The following is a 14,180-nucleotide window of genomic DNA, read 5'->3' as shown; positions in this document are numbered from 1 at the left end:
TAATGAGCAGGTATGCAATACTATTTGTTTCACTTGTTTCAATTAGGGCCAGATGATATGGCTTAAAAATAACTTCAATATTTTTAGGCTTTATCGCAACACAACATAGTATATCTAAATACATTGAAATCTGCTCTAAAGTGTTTTAGACTACTCAAATATAAAACTATGACATGACCTTCAGTTACAATAATGTTAAATGAAGTGGCTACTGACATATAATAACATTAAATAAAGTATTTTTAAAATAACATTAAATAAAGCACTTTAGATAGGTTAAATAAAATACTGATATCAAAGGTAAATGAAGAACTGTTACAATAAAGTTAAATAAAGCACTGTTGCGATTAAGTGAAATAAAGTATGTTGTAATAAAGTTAAATAAAGCCCTGTCATCATACAGTTTTAGAAAGTACTATTGTATAAAGTTAAATAAAGTACTAACTTAACTAAAATAAAGTGCTCTAAAAAAATTGAATCTAGCACTGCTATAATAAAGATAAATGAATGACTGTTATAATATGGCAACTAAATAGCCGTGCTCTGGAGCCCTGCAGATACAAAAACATGAGCTTCATCTCAAACATCGCCCAGGAGAAAGTAGTCTGGATGGGCAGCAGAGTGTGTGTGATGTATAATGTTTGTGAGTCTTTCCTTGTGTGTGTGATTGTGTGTGATTGTGTGTGTGTGTGTGTGTGTCAGTGAGAGGAAGAGAGTGAGAGAACCGAAACGCCCCAACGAGTCTCTTACCGGTGACTTAAAAAAGTGACATGACAATTTATACTCAATGTCTGCAACATAGTCATTTTAAACATCAAGCCCTGATACATCGAGTATAATCAATAAATCAGACTCTTCCCTTAGTCTCAATGATAATCTCTTGGCATTAGGATATTTGAGCATTCTTCAAAACAAATATTCCTTCTATTCTAAATTAAGACTGGAAGTAGAAGATTAGCTACAAAAAAACAACTCAATTATGAATTATTAAATAAATTTTCACTTGAAATGTTGCTTAAAAGTCTCTGCGTCTCGGGCCTGGGGCTACATCTCTGAACAGGGCAGTGTTTTCACCAAATAGGCTCACGTCTCTTGGGTTTGACAGTTCAGTCTTTGACCTCATTCAGACGAGAAAAAAAAAGGAAAGTAAGACAGATGAATAGTTCAGGTGTCTGCCCTACAAACACCTTCAAAAGTTACTATTTTAGTACTTGTTTGTGTAAAAAGTATTAAGGCAATGTGTCTACATCACCCATGGGGTTCATGTGTAACAGTGTTTATCTGCAATCACTCTTACAGAAATTCATTCTGACTTGAGAGAATTAACTTTCAACATATCTTTATGAGCTCAATTACAAAGCAGGGAGGGAAAGGGAGAGGAAGAGGGAGGGCAATGCGGTAGAAGAAAGGAAAAATAGATGGCAGGCGAAGAAGAAGAGAGACAGCAAGAGAGAGCAAGAGAGCACAGCAGCATGAGAGAGTGTATCTCACACTTCCTACCCCTCCACAAAGGAGCAGAATTAGGCCTACCTCATGAAAGAGCCAAACCTCTCTCTGCTCTGGCTCTCTTTCCACGTCGGAAAACAAGAACACCTAACAACAACAACACAGCGCATCAACCCATCATGTAAGATGCCAGCCAGCCACGTTTGAAGGTTTGTTGGCTGTGTATGTTATTTGAGGCTCATCAGCGCATGGAGATGCAGGGGAACAAAGCGCGGGGTGATGCCTTGAAGATCTGACAAGAGTCTGACTCGCCCACAGAGAAAGGCAAAGAGAGAGGAGAAACAAATGCAGAGAGGTAGGGAGAAAGAAAGTAGATGAGTGATAGAAAAAGGCAGTGGAATCAAGACACAGCAGAACATGATAATAAGGAGAAAAAAAAGTGGAAGGACAAGAGGCTAAATTAAGAGAAAACAAAGTGACTGCAGTTTTTTTAGTTCACCTAGCTAAAACTTTTACAACAGCCATGCAATAAATCCAACCGTAATGAAGATGGTTAGGTTCATTTTGTGTTGAAACAGTGTTTTAAAAAGGTGTTGATTCAACCTCACGGTCATTTTGCAGGCTCTACTGTAGTTTGCGGTGCTGTTGCATCGTGTTGCGTTATACCAAAAGAAGTGAACCGAAGTAGAAGTGCAATAAAAGTGGAGAAAAACGCTTTAAGACAAACACTCATTAGCCCTGAGTAAAGTGCTGTGTGCCAAAAGCAGTGTGGAGAAGTGAGGGAGTCAGACAGCCCAGCCTCTTTGCGTGCTTCCCACCTCTTAACTTGTGGATCCTAATTGTATATTTGTGACCGCAGTTGGTCCGGAGTGTGCAAGGTAGTCCACTGAGCATTGCGGTTTCCGCTTAGTAGCTCTCTTTGGAACAGCTTCAAAGAGAGCTTGATGGGCCAGAACGTAGCACAAAGAAAGCAACAAACACGGTGTATATGTGGGACGTATAGGGAAGCTCACATCAGGGAAGAAGCATGCAGGACTGAACACATACAGTCGTGGCTCTAACCACTTAAAAACTTGTCACGACAGCATGGGGTCAACTCCCAATCGCTTACTGTGTGCACTCTTTCCCTCCCATTATCACCAAATCTCATAAAGAAAAGAGGTGTACTGCAAAAAGTTGCCTCTTAAAAGCTACCAATTGTTATTCTCCATGTTGGAAAAACTTCATAAGAACAACTCCAAGTGGGAGATTGAAAAGACTATCAGGCCACCATTCAATTAGAGAAAAATAACTTTTGTAATAAAGGAAAAAACAGGGACCTAACATTAAAGTGGGATTCATTTATGAACATCTCTAATACAAAAAACAATTAAGCGTTGACTAAAGTCAGTTGTGCAACATCAGAATTTTTGTGGGTGAGATGCTGTGCATACAAACACTGTTTTCCACTGGTGAAATGAAATGCTAATTCTTGTTTGTTTGGAAAAAGGACTTTCCAGCCAATATAATCTAACAGGCAAAAGAACATATCTGAGAGAAAGACAGGTGAAATAAAAAAAATGTATGGGCTTAATTGATTTAGGAGGCTTAAATGCACAATGTGATGATCTGCCACTAGGGTTCGCCAAAATAATAACCAAAGATCTATGGATTCCTAAAGTAGCGTGGGTTTATTGTTAAACAATCGCCATTGGCTTTTTTTTTAGGTTAGGATTCCTTCAGAATTCATTGTTTAGGAGGGTTTGACCAAGAGATGAATTATCCACAGAGGTCTCCTGATAATTACATGGGTAAAAATGCTTAATAAAGAAATTTCATGTTAAAAATTCATGTTTCTTCCACTCTCTTTAGCAGCCAGATATCAGGAGCGGATGCCAACCGAGCTGCCACTGGTCCCCAGCTTGTTTTCGGACCACAGCATGCAAGCCAGCCCTATGAACGGCAAAGTTTGTAAGCGATCGAGCGGAGTTACACCATTGGTCGGAGTGAGTGATGACATAAGCGTTGGTGTTTCCCTGTTGGCTGTTGCTCTTTTGAAACGAATAAGCACTGACAGAACTGCGGATACTGACAGTCCTGTTTTACTGTCCTCCTCATTTTCTGTAACCAGCGAAGCCAGACAGCATGGTAGAATTAGCAAGCTACATGAGTAAAATTCAACAACGTAATACTTCATCCACAATTCCTGTCAGCAACAGTGTAGGAAAGCTTATTGCTCTCATCAGATGAGTGCAACGCAAGCCTTACAATTTATGAGTAATGTTACTGAATGTTACCTGTTACAATGTCTCAACAATGTCGCCACTGTTATGGGAGTAAGTGGGAATAACTTTGAGCCAAGCTGCTGCTAACATTATCTCAGCTTGTTTCTCTGATCATTTACAATCCAGACATACGGTTAAAAGATATACTGTTTGTTTAAAACTACCATGATCTAAAAAAGACAGTGTGGTGGTGTGACTTGAAACTGTAAAAAAAAATAGGTGACTGAAAGTGTTTCTTGTCTGGCCATCTGACCAATGTCTGGTAGTTACAGAAAACTCTGATCCACACACTTCTGACATTAGATAAAAAATAAAAAAATAAAAGTTATATATTGTAGCAATCCAGCCACTTGACTTCATTAAATTCACCACATCATGGCCTTTCTATGGCATCTATCCAATAAAGAAAGAATACAAGAAAAAATGGTTTATACTAAGCTACCAACTGCTAAAAATTTAATTTGTATCATATTCATCCGTTTAAGGCATATTTTTCTGCAGTCTGTGTGCTTTGTATCCAATGAAGCATGTTTATTCTGTCAAAATACTGCAGCGTGAGATTAAAATAAATGTGGCACAACATAAATGCACACAGCAGGGGGGCTCTGGAGAGAAAAGGCTGGTGTGAACAGACACACGCCTACAGGTCACGTTCTCTCTCCGGCACATACTGTACACACAAACATGCACATCTTAACCAGAATGCTTTGATGAAGAGAACTCACAAGCACATGTAAACAAAAACTGAGACTCGAGTGTCTAAATGAAAGAAGAAGCAGATGGATGAAAGAAAAAAGGGAGGGCGGAAAGAGGGAGGGGGAGTTCATTGGCTACGAAGTTGTGAAAAGAGAGTCTGCCTCGAGGGTCCCGGGGCTGATTCCCTGCAACCTGCGGTGATGAACTGATGAGTGAACCCTGAGTCTCCCCGGCTCCAAAAAGGTGCCTCTCTGCACTGTGTGCAGAGCAGCACTTGCAGTCAACAGGCAGCAAAAAGAGATGACTGATCCTCACATCAATAGCATATCACACAAAAGATTAGGGAGGTTGTTTTTTAAGTGAAAGAGAGAAGGAGAAAGAGAGGGGAAGAGATGGTACTTACCGATGTACTCAAAGACGTAGACGACAAAGAACGGCGTGACCAGGTCGTTGATGCCCTGCACGTAGCCGCTGGCTGGATGGCGGATGGCCCAGATAAAAAGGATTCGCTCAAAAATCTTACACACAAACATACACACAGAGAAATAGTGTCAAATTGGCAGACGGACTAGAGCTACATTAACCATTTAACATCTGGATCGACATCAGTTTTCTGGTGCTGCATCCAGACGTTTCTCCACTAGCATTTAGATCTCTGAAACCTTAGAAGATTGGATTTCTTTCAAAAAACATGGGAGAAAACGTACTGAGCAACTTGGCAAGAAATGTCCCACAAAACTGGAAAAAAATTATTAAATGGTGACAAACAAATAATCTAAAAATTTGCTTAGATGGACTGTAAAGTATAAATATTTAAAATTTTGTGGCAGAAGATATAAAAATGACATATGATAATTACATGTAATTTTCTTTTACTACCCTTTATGGTGTCATTTTCTTGTTTTGTTTTTTGGACTTACTTTTTTTAAAAAATTCATTTGATTTATTATTATTGTTATTATTATTATTATTATTATTATTATTATTATTATTATTATTATGCAAGTTTTTTTTACTCATTTCTTGCTCATTTTTGGGCCATCTCTTGTTAAGCTGCTTGTCACCCACCCGTTTTTGAAAGAAATCAAGTCAATTTACACAGGTATTTAAGGGTAAACAAACTAATGCAAAAAAGTAGTCAATTTACAATGATATGATATAATATGTATAATAATAATATAAATATATAAATTTTGACAAAGTGACAGAAGGCTAATTGAAGTCAGTTTCATATCATATATAATATATATGATATGAAACTGACTTCAATTAGCCTTCTGTCACTTTGTCAAAATTTCTCTTGATGAAGTAATCAGTTAATTGATTGATCATCCCCCTCAGAAATGATAGTTTCATAATGAAGCATGACACTTCAAATCGTTATTCACTGACAGCCGATTATGCCTGCCAAACATTGTGCTGGAAAGAATGACAACTTTTAATCACAGAGGTGTAGATTTTTAGAAAGTGAGTGAGGTGTGTGAAGGCAGGAGCAGAAATCAGAACAATTTGAGGCATGCCAAGCTAGTGAGCAGGAAAGCAGCTGAATGGGCACAGCCTTGCTGGCTGCGGGAGTCTGGCAGGAAAACTACAGATGATAAGCTGATATTAATTTGGTTTAAACTGTGACTTTGCTAGAGCCATCATCGCAGATTAGGTGATCAAGACAAAAATTTATGGGAAAAATTCTTCTTTTTTTGGTGGATATGTTAGACAAACAACATTAAAGCTGCCCTAGAGATTTTTTTTACCACTAGTAGCACTATAAAGCAATATGTTAACGTGTGGGTTTTCTGCAGATTGACAGTTACAGTGTAGCAGTGGGCTAAAAAGATGACCAAGAGAAAGACTGTAAACTATTAATGATTTTACTCTATTTTCTGAACTTACACGACTGTTTTGACTGTTCTATTATTTGCCTTTACCCACTACAAAGCCTACAATGCTGTTGCAATATCCATAGTAAATCGTTTGTCAAATATATTGTGATATTTGATATTCACTATATCACTTAGCCAAAATGCCTAATTTTGTGTGTGTGTATGCAATAAACGGCTTTTATTCCACAACAAAATTCCACCTTGGAGTTACTATCTGAAGGTTATCTTTATTTATTCATCTTAGAATTAAGTGTCTGTATTATGAAAAGTGCAACACCACATGCTATCCAAAAATTTATATTGCTGTTTCCTGGTTAAATTGAAAACTACACAAGTAGCATTTGGATTTTTGGCATGATGGAAACTGGCTACCTCAGTCTAAATCTGAAATAAACCCTGTCTTTGCCGCTGTCTTTCAGCACCTCAGCCCTCACTGTCTCAGCTGAATTTTTCTCTTGTGCAAAAAAACATCACTTTGAACTTTGTTCTCTGCTTTGGTGTTTGTCTCCTCCCTCCTCTCTTCTTTTTTCTCCACTCAGTTTGTCTCTGTCTCTGACTCCTCCTCCTCTATCTTCCTCTTTCTCCCTTGATTCTCAATATGTTTTTTTTGCAAGGCAAACACTTCCATCCTCGTTATGGGTGGCTATTTAATGCTGTCAGCCGCAGTGAATTAGAAGCTTGATGTTCAGCTTGTTTTTCTGGTGCTCGAATGGATTTCCCCACGAAAACACACACACACAATCGCACCTCGCTGTACCACACCCATCAAGCACTTTCTACGTTTTTTTGGGTGATATGTCATGTTTGTGTCACTTTCTAAACAACCTCATAGCTCATTGTTTAATGCAGAAAAAACACGGCCATGGAGATTTTTTGAAAGGTGTGCGTTCTCATTTTTATTTAAAGGAATTCAATCAATGTTAAGATAGTCGGGGAGATTGGAAAGATGCAACTCTCTCCGGCTTTCTCCTACACTTCTCTGGTGAAATCCCCCTTACCTGCCTCCACACCTCACACCTCCTCTTCCCTTATCAAAGCCTCATCTATCAAACAGGGAGAGGTGCTGCTGCTTGCAGGGGGAATGGGTAATGGGACTTTCTTTTTGTGCAACCTCAAAAGCTGACATGCATATTTCACATTGGCACCTCCACACTGAACCACTCTGAGTGAACCCCTGCACACACACACACACACCACCCAACCCGCTCCCAGTTTACTATGGGCGAGGAATGTTTGTATGTGAAAACAAAGTTGCAGAGAAACGACATGCTTCAAACACCCAAACAAACAACAATTTCTTCAGGTTTAAACAGAGTTCACACAGCTCTCAACAGACAGCAAACTACATTCTGGTAAATTATGTTAATCTCACATTAATTTCATATTCCTCTCATACGCCGGTGCATCTCTAGGACAGGAAATCTGCGTCGCCGTGTCTCCTGTGTCATAACGCTACGGCTTCATCAAATTAGTTCCAGCCCCCCAAGGACCCTGATAAGGGTAATCTCAAGAGGTGGAGAGGAAATTGACACAACAAAATGGTTCCAAATCAAAGAACTCTTCACTGACATCTGACACATACAGTGTGAAAAACTGGAGGGAAGGTTAAAGGCTTCTACGATAATCTCACTGTCTTAAGATCAGGGGCTCAATTGCTCAAATATCTGATGAATCCATTACCAGCAAGTGCTAGGGATGTAACAATGACACAAACTCACGGTGCGATTTTATCATCATTAAAAGTGATACAAAGTTTCTTACAATATTAAAAGACAAAGAAAAATTATAAATATTTAATAATCATTGTGATGATTAAAATCAAAAATGATCAAAATTTTCTTATGTGTTCTGAGCCTGTCTTTGAAAGTCTGTCTTCTTGACTAAAGTAGCTGGGCCCTCTGCTGTTCAATCAAAAACAATACAACTGCGGGTTTTCAAAAAAGTAAAAGTAAGTAAAAATAAAAAATATCCACAGGGATTTGGACAATCAATATAATTGATTCTACAATTAACAGGCAATTCAATGGCAGGGACGTTTCTAACTTGAACATCACTTTATTGTCTGCCACGCCATCAGAAACACAGCCTCGGATTGGTCAACAAGTCAAAACACAGCCTCAAATTGGACGACAGGCTCAATTCAGGCATGGTAGATGGCTAACAACAACAACAACAACAACTCTTTTTTAACAAATTATTGTGGATTTTTTCTGTAAAATCTCCAAAAAGACACCGCAGTTTAAAGCTTCCAAAGGGGATACGATTGCACTGGAACCCTCATTGGAACAACACGAAACAAAAAAAAGTTCTGGGGTTCCAAAGACATTAAATGGTAGTGACTCATACAGCATTTTAAACCAAGTCATGTTCAACGCTTAGTGGTGAGACACACTCATGCATGCAGCTCTGCATCAAGGGAAACAGTACGCAGTGCTTTTCAGATAACTTTACATAGATCACGATTATTTTTCACATGCCCAAATAGAAAACATCATGAGGCAATCCACTTGTCCGATCACAGACTTAACTTTCCACAGACATGGATTAATATCGAGCCCTGACAATTTTTAGACAAGATTGCAGCATGCAGCTATACTTGTCAAATAACCACCTAAAATCATGACAGATTTTGTCACAGTCCCGTGGCGGTATCGATACATTTCTAATCCAAATATCGCATAATTCAATACATCATTACATCCCAAACAACCACACTAAACTACTATCTATGCACTCATTCTTTATGAGTTACTCACTGAAAAAAATATCAGTGAAATGCTTAAAATGAAAAAAGAAATTCTTAATATGGCAGACACTGATAAATTTTGCTCTTTCAGCCTCTAATCACAATTCAGACAGAACGTTTTCACGTTGGGAACTTGTAATTGCTGATTATCAATATCTCGTGAAGACTGCATTGTTCTCCAGAACAAGAAAAAACTCAAACACTTAGATACCACTTTGGAAATCACTGCAGAATTGCTTCAATATCCCTCTCTCCCCCGAAATGGAACAGACTGTTGACTGCCTTCCATCTCGACTAAATCTCTCCAAGCCCCACAGGGGGGGTGGCGGGGGTTGAGGCGGTGGGGGTGCCGAGACAAACAAGTGAATGAAATGAAGCAGAGGTGATTTTCAGGTGGCGCCGCAGCAAGCATAACCATATAAAAAAGGGGCCCTTTGGAGTCTGTTGCATACCAAAATATATGAGATGCACGCTGCTTGAATATATTGGTGGCTTTTGTTTTGCAATCAAAAAGGGGAGAGTTGGTGTGTGGAGATGACGGGGAAAAAGATATGTTGTGGTAGAGGGGAAAAGGAAGTCAAGGGAGAAATGCAGAGGATACATACAGTGGTCCAACATACTAGACATCACTCTCAGTCTAATCATGTTTTCCTCTTTAACTTGCTAGTCGCAACCCCGACTTATAACCCTGAACAAGACAATTTGTTTGTATGAATTAATGTGAGAGTCTGCACACTATAAATGCTGATAAATCTTCTCATTTTCCATTTTTTTGTGCACATGCATACATGATTGTGTCTTCTTTCAGGTGTGTATGCAGCTTGTGTGTGCTCGCTCACACCTATGCGTAGGTGTATACACAGAGCAGTCCAGAGCCACCTCATTAGCCTGCACCTCATTATGGGATTTTTCTATCTGGCTTCTCAGGCCAGTGGTTCTATGTATGACAGGACCTCCCAGAAGCACTGTAATAATAAGATAAACTTAACCTCATCTAAATGAAGGGAATCAAGTTAGTTTCCGTGTTAAGTTGCATTGGGAAGCTGCAGTGATCGTCCCCGAGGCCAGCCGAGCCAAATTCTTACACCATGGCAGAAACAAAACGGACTCGCAGCACATTTACATTCTAAGTATTTAAGCAGCAGTGTTATCCAGAGCAGCTTACACTGATTTAATAGTTAGAGATTCCAGTAATGTGTGCCTCGCCGTATGTTTTCCTAATGTGCCCCAACTACAGCTGATAGTTATTGTTTTATCAAGCATAATGCTTAAGAGGGGTTTAAAATAATTAGTTCTTATATCCCCTAAAAACACCCAAGAAATGCTTTGTTCAGGAACACCGACGAAGCAGAACAAAGACAAACGAGAGCTTTAACCGTGCAGAGTTTGTGTGAATCTGATCACATGCATGAATGAAGGTGTTATATAATTTAGGATATGTAATCTTTAGTGCTTCTGTGAGTGTGTGTGCACCCATGCCAGACCATGCATTGTGCTGAAGCGAGGGTTTTCCCATTTAGAACTCCAAGGCAGAAACACATTTTTTTAATTCAGAATTTTCTGAAAAATATCATTTTAAAAAAGCATCGCACATGACTCCAAAAATCTTTCACAAGATATAGAGGTGCAGAGTTGTGGCAAATATCAAAAAACAAAAAGAACACCAGCACACACAAATAATAATAATAATAATAACAATAATAATAATAATAATAATAATAATAATAATAATAATGTCACCGTAAAGATAAATTTACTTATTTAATGTGGGAAAAATGGACAGAAATGGACACGCTTCAGCTACAAAGCCATCATAAGTGTGATAAAACATGCAGGATTGGCAAATTTTATAAAAAGGTGATATAAAATTTGCCATTCCTGCTTACTTTAAAGGTGAAACACATCTGTTTCTGTCAATTTCGCCCATATTAAATAAACACATTTATTTGTGTTTATTCTGTTTGTTTTTAATTCTGGATTGCTTCAGTGTGCCCAGGCCAAAGACTGAATGTAACAGGAAAATATGAATATGTTGCACTGCATCCACTTTTCGTAATGTCAGATTGATTTTGTATGGTCTTGTTGGCTGGTTAAACGTATTTATGAGAAACAATTGACTTCCTGGAAAGCTAAACAAATTTTAGATTTTTTTTTTCTGACAAAAAAACATAATCATATTTTTACATAATTAAAGTCACTATGATTTCTCATTAATTTGTGACTGTCAGTTGTCACTACTGCCCACAATATCAGTACCACTATCAATGTTATCTGCCAAAAAGCAGAGGGGAAAACCCTGCTAGTTGAGGTGGTGTGTGTGCAGCAGGGGGAGGGTTGGGTCTCACCTCTTGGACAGAAGCTTGTTGAAAGAGAGGAATAAGAGGATTAGTTCTCGGTATGTCAATGTGAATCTGCAGAGAGAGAAAGAGAGAGAAAAAAGACAAACACTGAAGCAACGGGCAGGTTAGCACGGATTTGGGGCATCACAGAGAGTGACAGAGACAGAGTGCAACAGTTAGTGGATTGGTGTCCTTGATTGAAGGCAGACGGGGGGGGTTCGGTGGTCTGAAATGGATAGCAGCAGTGGTCCTTAATGTGTGCATATGTTGACATGTCTCTGTGATGCTATGTGTCTGAGAGTACATTTGTGTGTGTGTATGTGTTGGACCACGTTTACACCATTTCAGAGCGTCTGCCCCACGGACGAACGACACGACAGGCAGACAGATTCATCAGAAGGGGAGCCAGACGGATGCAGGACAGCGGCTGGAGCCAAGCCAGCTGAAATAGTCCAGACTGGACGGGCGGGCCGTCTGTGAGAGTGTGTGGCTTGTTACTGACAGGACCGGGGATTGAGCTGTATTCACAGTCCTGTCTGCTCTGTCCACCTTACCTCTGTCACCTTTGGCTGCAGCACCAAAGACTCAGGACTCATCCTAGGAATGTCTATGTGGATCTGACAGCAACATGGGAGAGAAAGGTGTTAAACACAAACACGCATGCATGCACACGCACACACACACACACACACACACACACACACATTTACACTCATGAGTACCAATGTAGAAGTCCACCTCATGCACTGGTCCTCAATTTTTGTAAAACAAACCCAAGGTATAAGTGACCTTGATCTCTGACAACAAAAAATCTATCTCAGTTAATTGCTGTTTGTCAAATTTGAAGAAATTACATCAAGGTAATTGAGGTATATAGTTCACAAGAATGAGACAAATGAGGTCACGGGGACCTTGACCTTTGACCTATGATCACCAAAATCTAATCAGTTCATCCTTGAGTCCAAGGATGTGAACTCTTGTGCCAAATTTGAAAAGAATTTGCACGAGGCTTTTCTTTAAATATTCTGTTCACGAAAACGAGACAGGTGCATGGTCACAGCAGCTGATTTGAGTTCATGTTTCTGTAACATTAGCTACAGCCTTAAATCACAGAGTGTCATCTTGAAGGGCTTAAAAGGTTTGCATAGAAAACAGGATGGTAATTCTCATCACGATCGTGATGATTAAAACAAGTGACTTGTGCTCATCTGATGGCAGGGGCTCAGGGCGGAGGATGAAGAGCTGCAGGAGGAGGACTATATTTCAAATTCTGGCCTTTTTCCCTTTTGCAGAAAACTGCATACCCTAGCTATAACAGTAGAACTAAATCAGTTGTTTCAAACACACAACTTCAGTGTAAATCTTCTGATAGCCTGAGAAAAAAAAAAAAAACTCAATCTTTTTTTCAACACTTTCTCTTGGGATGGAACAAAACCACAGCAGCACTTCAAATAGCTTGCAGTGAGAGCTGGGACTTCTACAATGGTTGCATCCATATGCATATGTATAAACATACACACAAGCTGTTTGGGCAACAACATAAACAGATATATAAAAGAGACAGATGGACAAACACAAGAAGAGACACTAACTATGGAGACAGATGGAGAGATTTACACTGGCTGATGGACCACCCCATATGAGCAAAGACACAAACATAACACATGTAGGTGCATGTAATGCATGCAAACACATCTACAGTCACTTAAACATGATATACACAAACACACATACAAATACACTGTGATGTGCAAACACGTAAACACACACACATAAAAAAAATTCACTTAAAATCACCGCTCAGTCCATCAACACAAACAGTGTTGGAACAAGCAGAATTTGGCAGAAAAACAGGCATCAAGACACGATCCAAACAGTCATCAAAACAAAGTATGCCAGCTTTCTGGCACACTGCGAAGGAGATCAATGGGAAATTGGACGAAATATGAGAAATGTGTGTTTTTGCTATCGACAGCCCACTTTGATGTTTCTTATCGACTTGAAATGAATGGGAAGTAGTCGAGTGTTAAAATGAAAGAGCATGTGTGGGGAAGAGAGAGACAGATAGACAGACAAAGAGAGAGAGAGAGTAGATATTATTTTTCAAAGCCAGAGAAAAGTGTTCATTTAAGCAGCTCTCTGAAGCTCGGGGCTGGTTGTCTCCGCTCTGTGAACAGACCACACTCCCTCCATGTCGAAACAGACAGACAGACACACAGACATCAGTCTGTACATGAGTGCATGCGGGAGACAGAGGACAGGACGGAGAGGAAAAGCATGGCACTGGTTCCAGTAATCCTGTCTGCAGGGCCAAATCCTGTCAAAGCACACTTTCTCACACACACACATGCACACAAACACCCATGTGTCCTGGGTTCATGCTGAGGGAATACACGAATGACAAGAAGTTGTTCTTGTAATTGAAAATGGAACCTTTTGTAGTCCATTCTTTTATTCTGTCCTTCATGTTCAGGGATTCAGACAGGTGTTAAAAAAGTCCAGTAAAAGAAATGATTAAACAAAACGAGCAAAACAGGACCCAAGAATGTGTGTGTATGTGTGTGTATATACCTGTCTGTATGTGTCCTGATGGTGTTCGTCATTGCGGGAGTCATAGTATTGCTGGATGAAGCCAAAATATTCTTGTCTCTTCCTCTGCAGGACGCTCTCTCTTCTTTCTGCATTAGCTGGCAGGTAACCCTAAGAAAGAAGGAGTTCATAAAAATGGTGAACATAGTTGTAACTCTACTCAGGAGCTCAGGCTGATGGAAAAATAATGATTAAACAAGAAAAAGATCTTCGTTTTACA

The 14,180-nt window shown here is 39.4% G+C and overlaps 1 protein-coding gene across 2 annotated transcripts in view; it reads right to left on the bottom strand.

Annotated features, from left to right (window-relative positions):
• Window positions 1-14,180, bottom strand: part of tbc1d22a (TBC1 domain family, member 22a) — a 157,703-nt gene that overhangs the window by 99,813 nt on the left and 43,710 nt on the right. Inside the window, exons 7-9 of one of the 2 annotated variants that reach the window (XM_042511041.1) lie at window positions 13,943-14,071; window positions 11,926-11,988; window positions 4,810-4,924 (exon numbers count right to left, since the gene is read on the bottom strand). In XM_042511041.1, coding sequence (XP_042366975.1) covers window positions 4,810-4,924; window positions 11,926-11,988; window positions 13,943-14,071 — 307 coding nt within the window. Of the gene's footprint in view, window positions 1-4,809; window positions 4,925-11,377; window positions 11,444-11,925; window positions 11,989-13,942; window positions 14,072-14,180 lie in introns of both variants that reach the window. The other variant, XM_042511040.1, reaches the window with a different exon arrangement.

This window comes from Plectropomus leopardus, chromosome 22 (assembly GCF_008729295.1).
Source record: "Plectropomus leopardus isolate mb chromosome 22, YSFRI_Pleo_2.0, whole genome shotgun sequence".
NCBI classification, from domain to species: domain Eukaryota; kingdom Metazoa; phylum Chordata; class Actinopteri; order Perciformes; family Serranidae; genus Plectropomus; species Plectropomus leopardus.
Note: the sequence above shows the minus strand (reverse complement) of the source record. Positions and strands in the feature narration are given on the sequence as shown.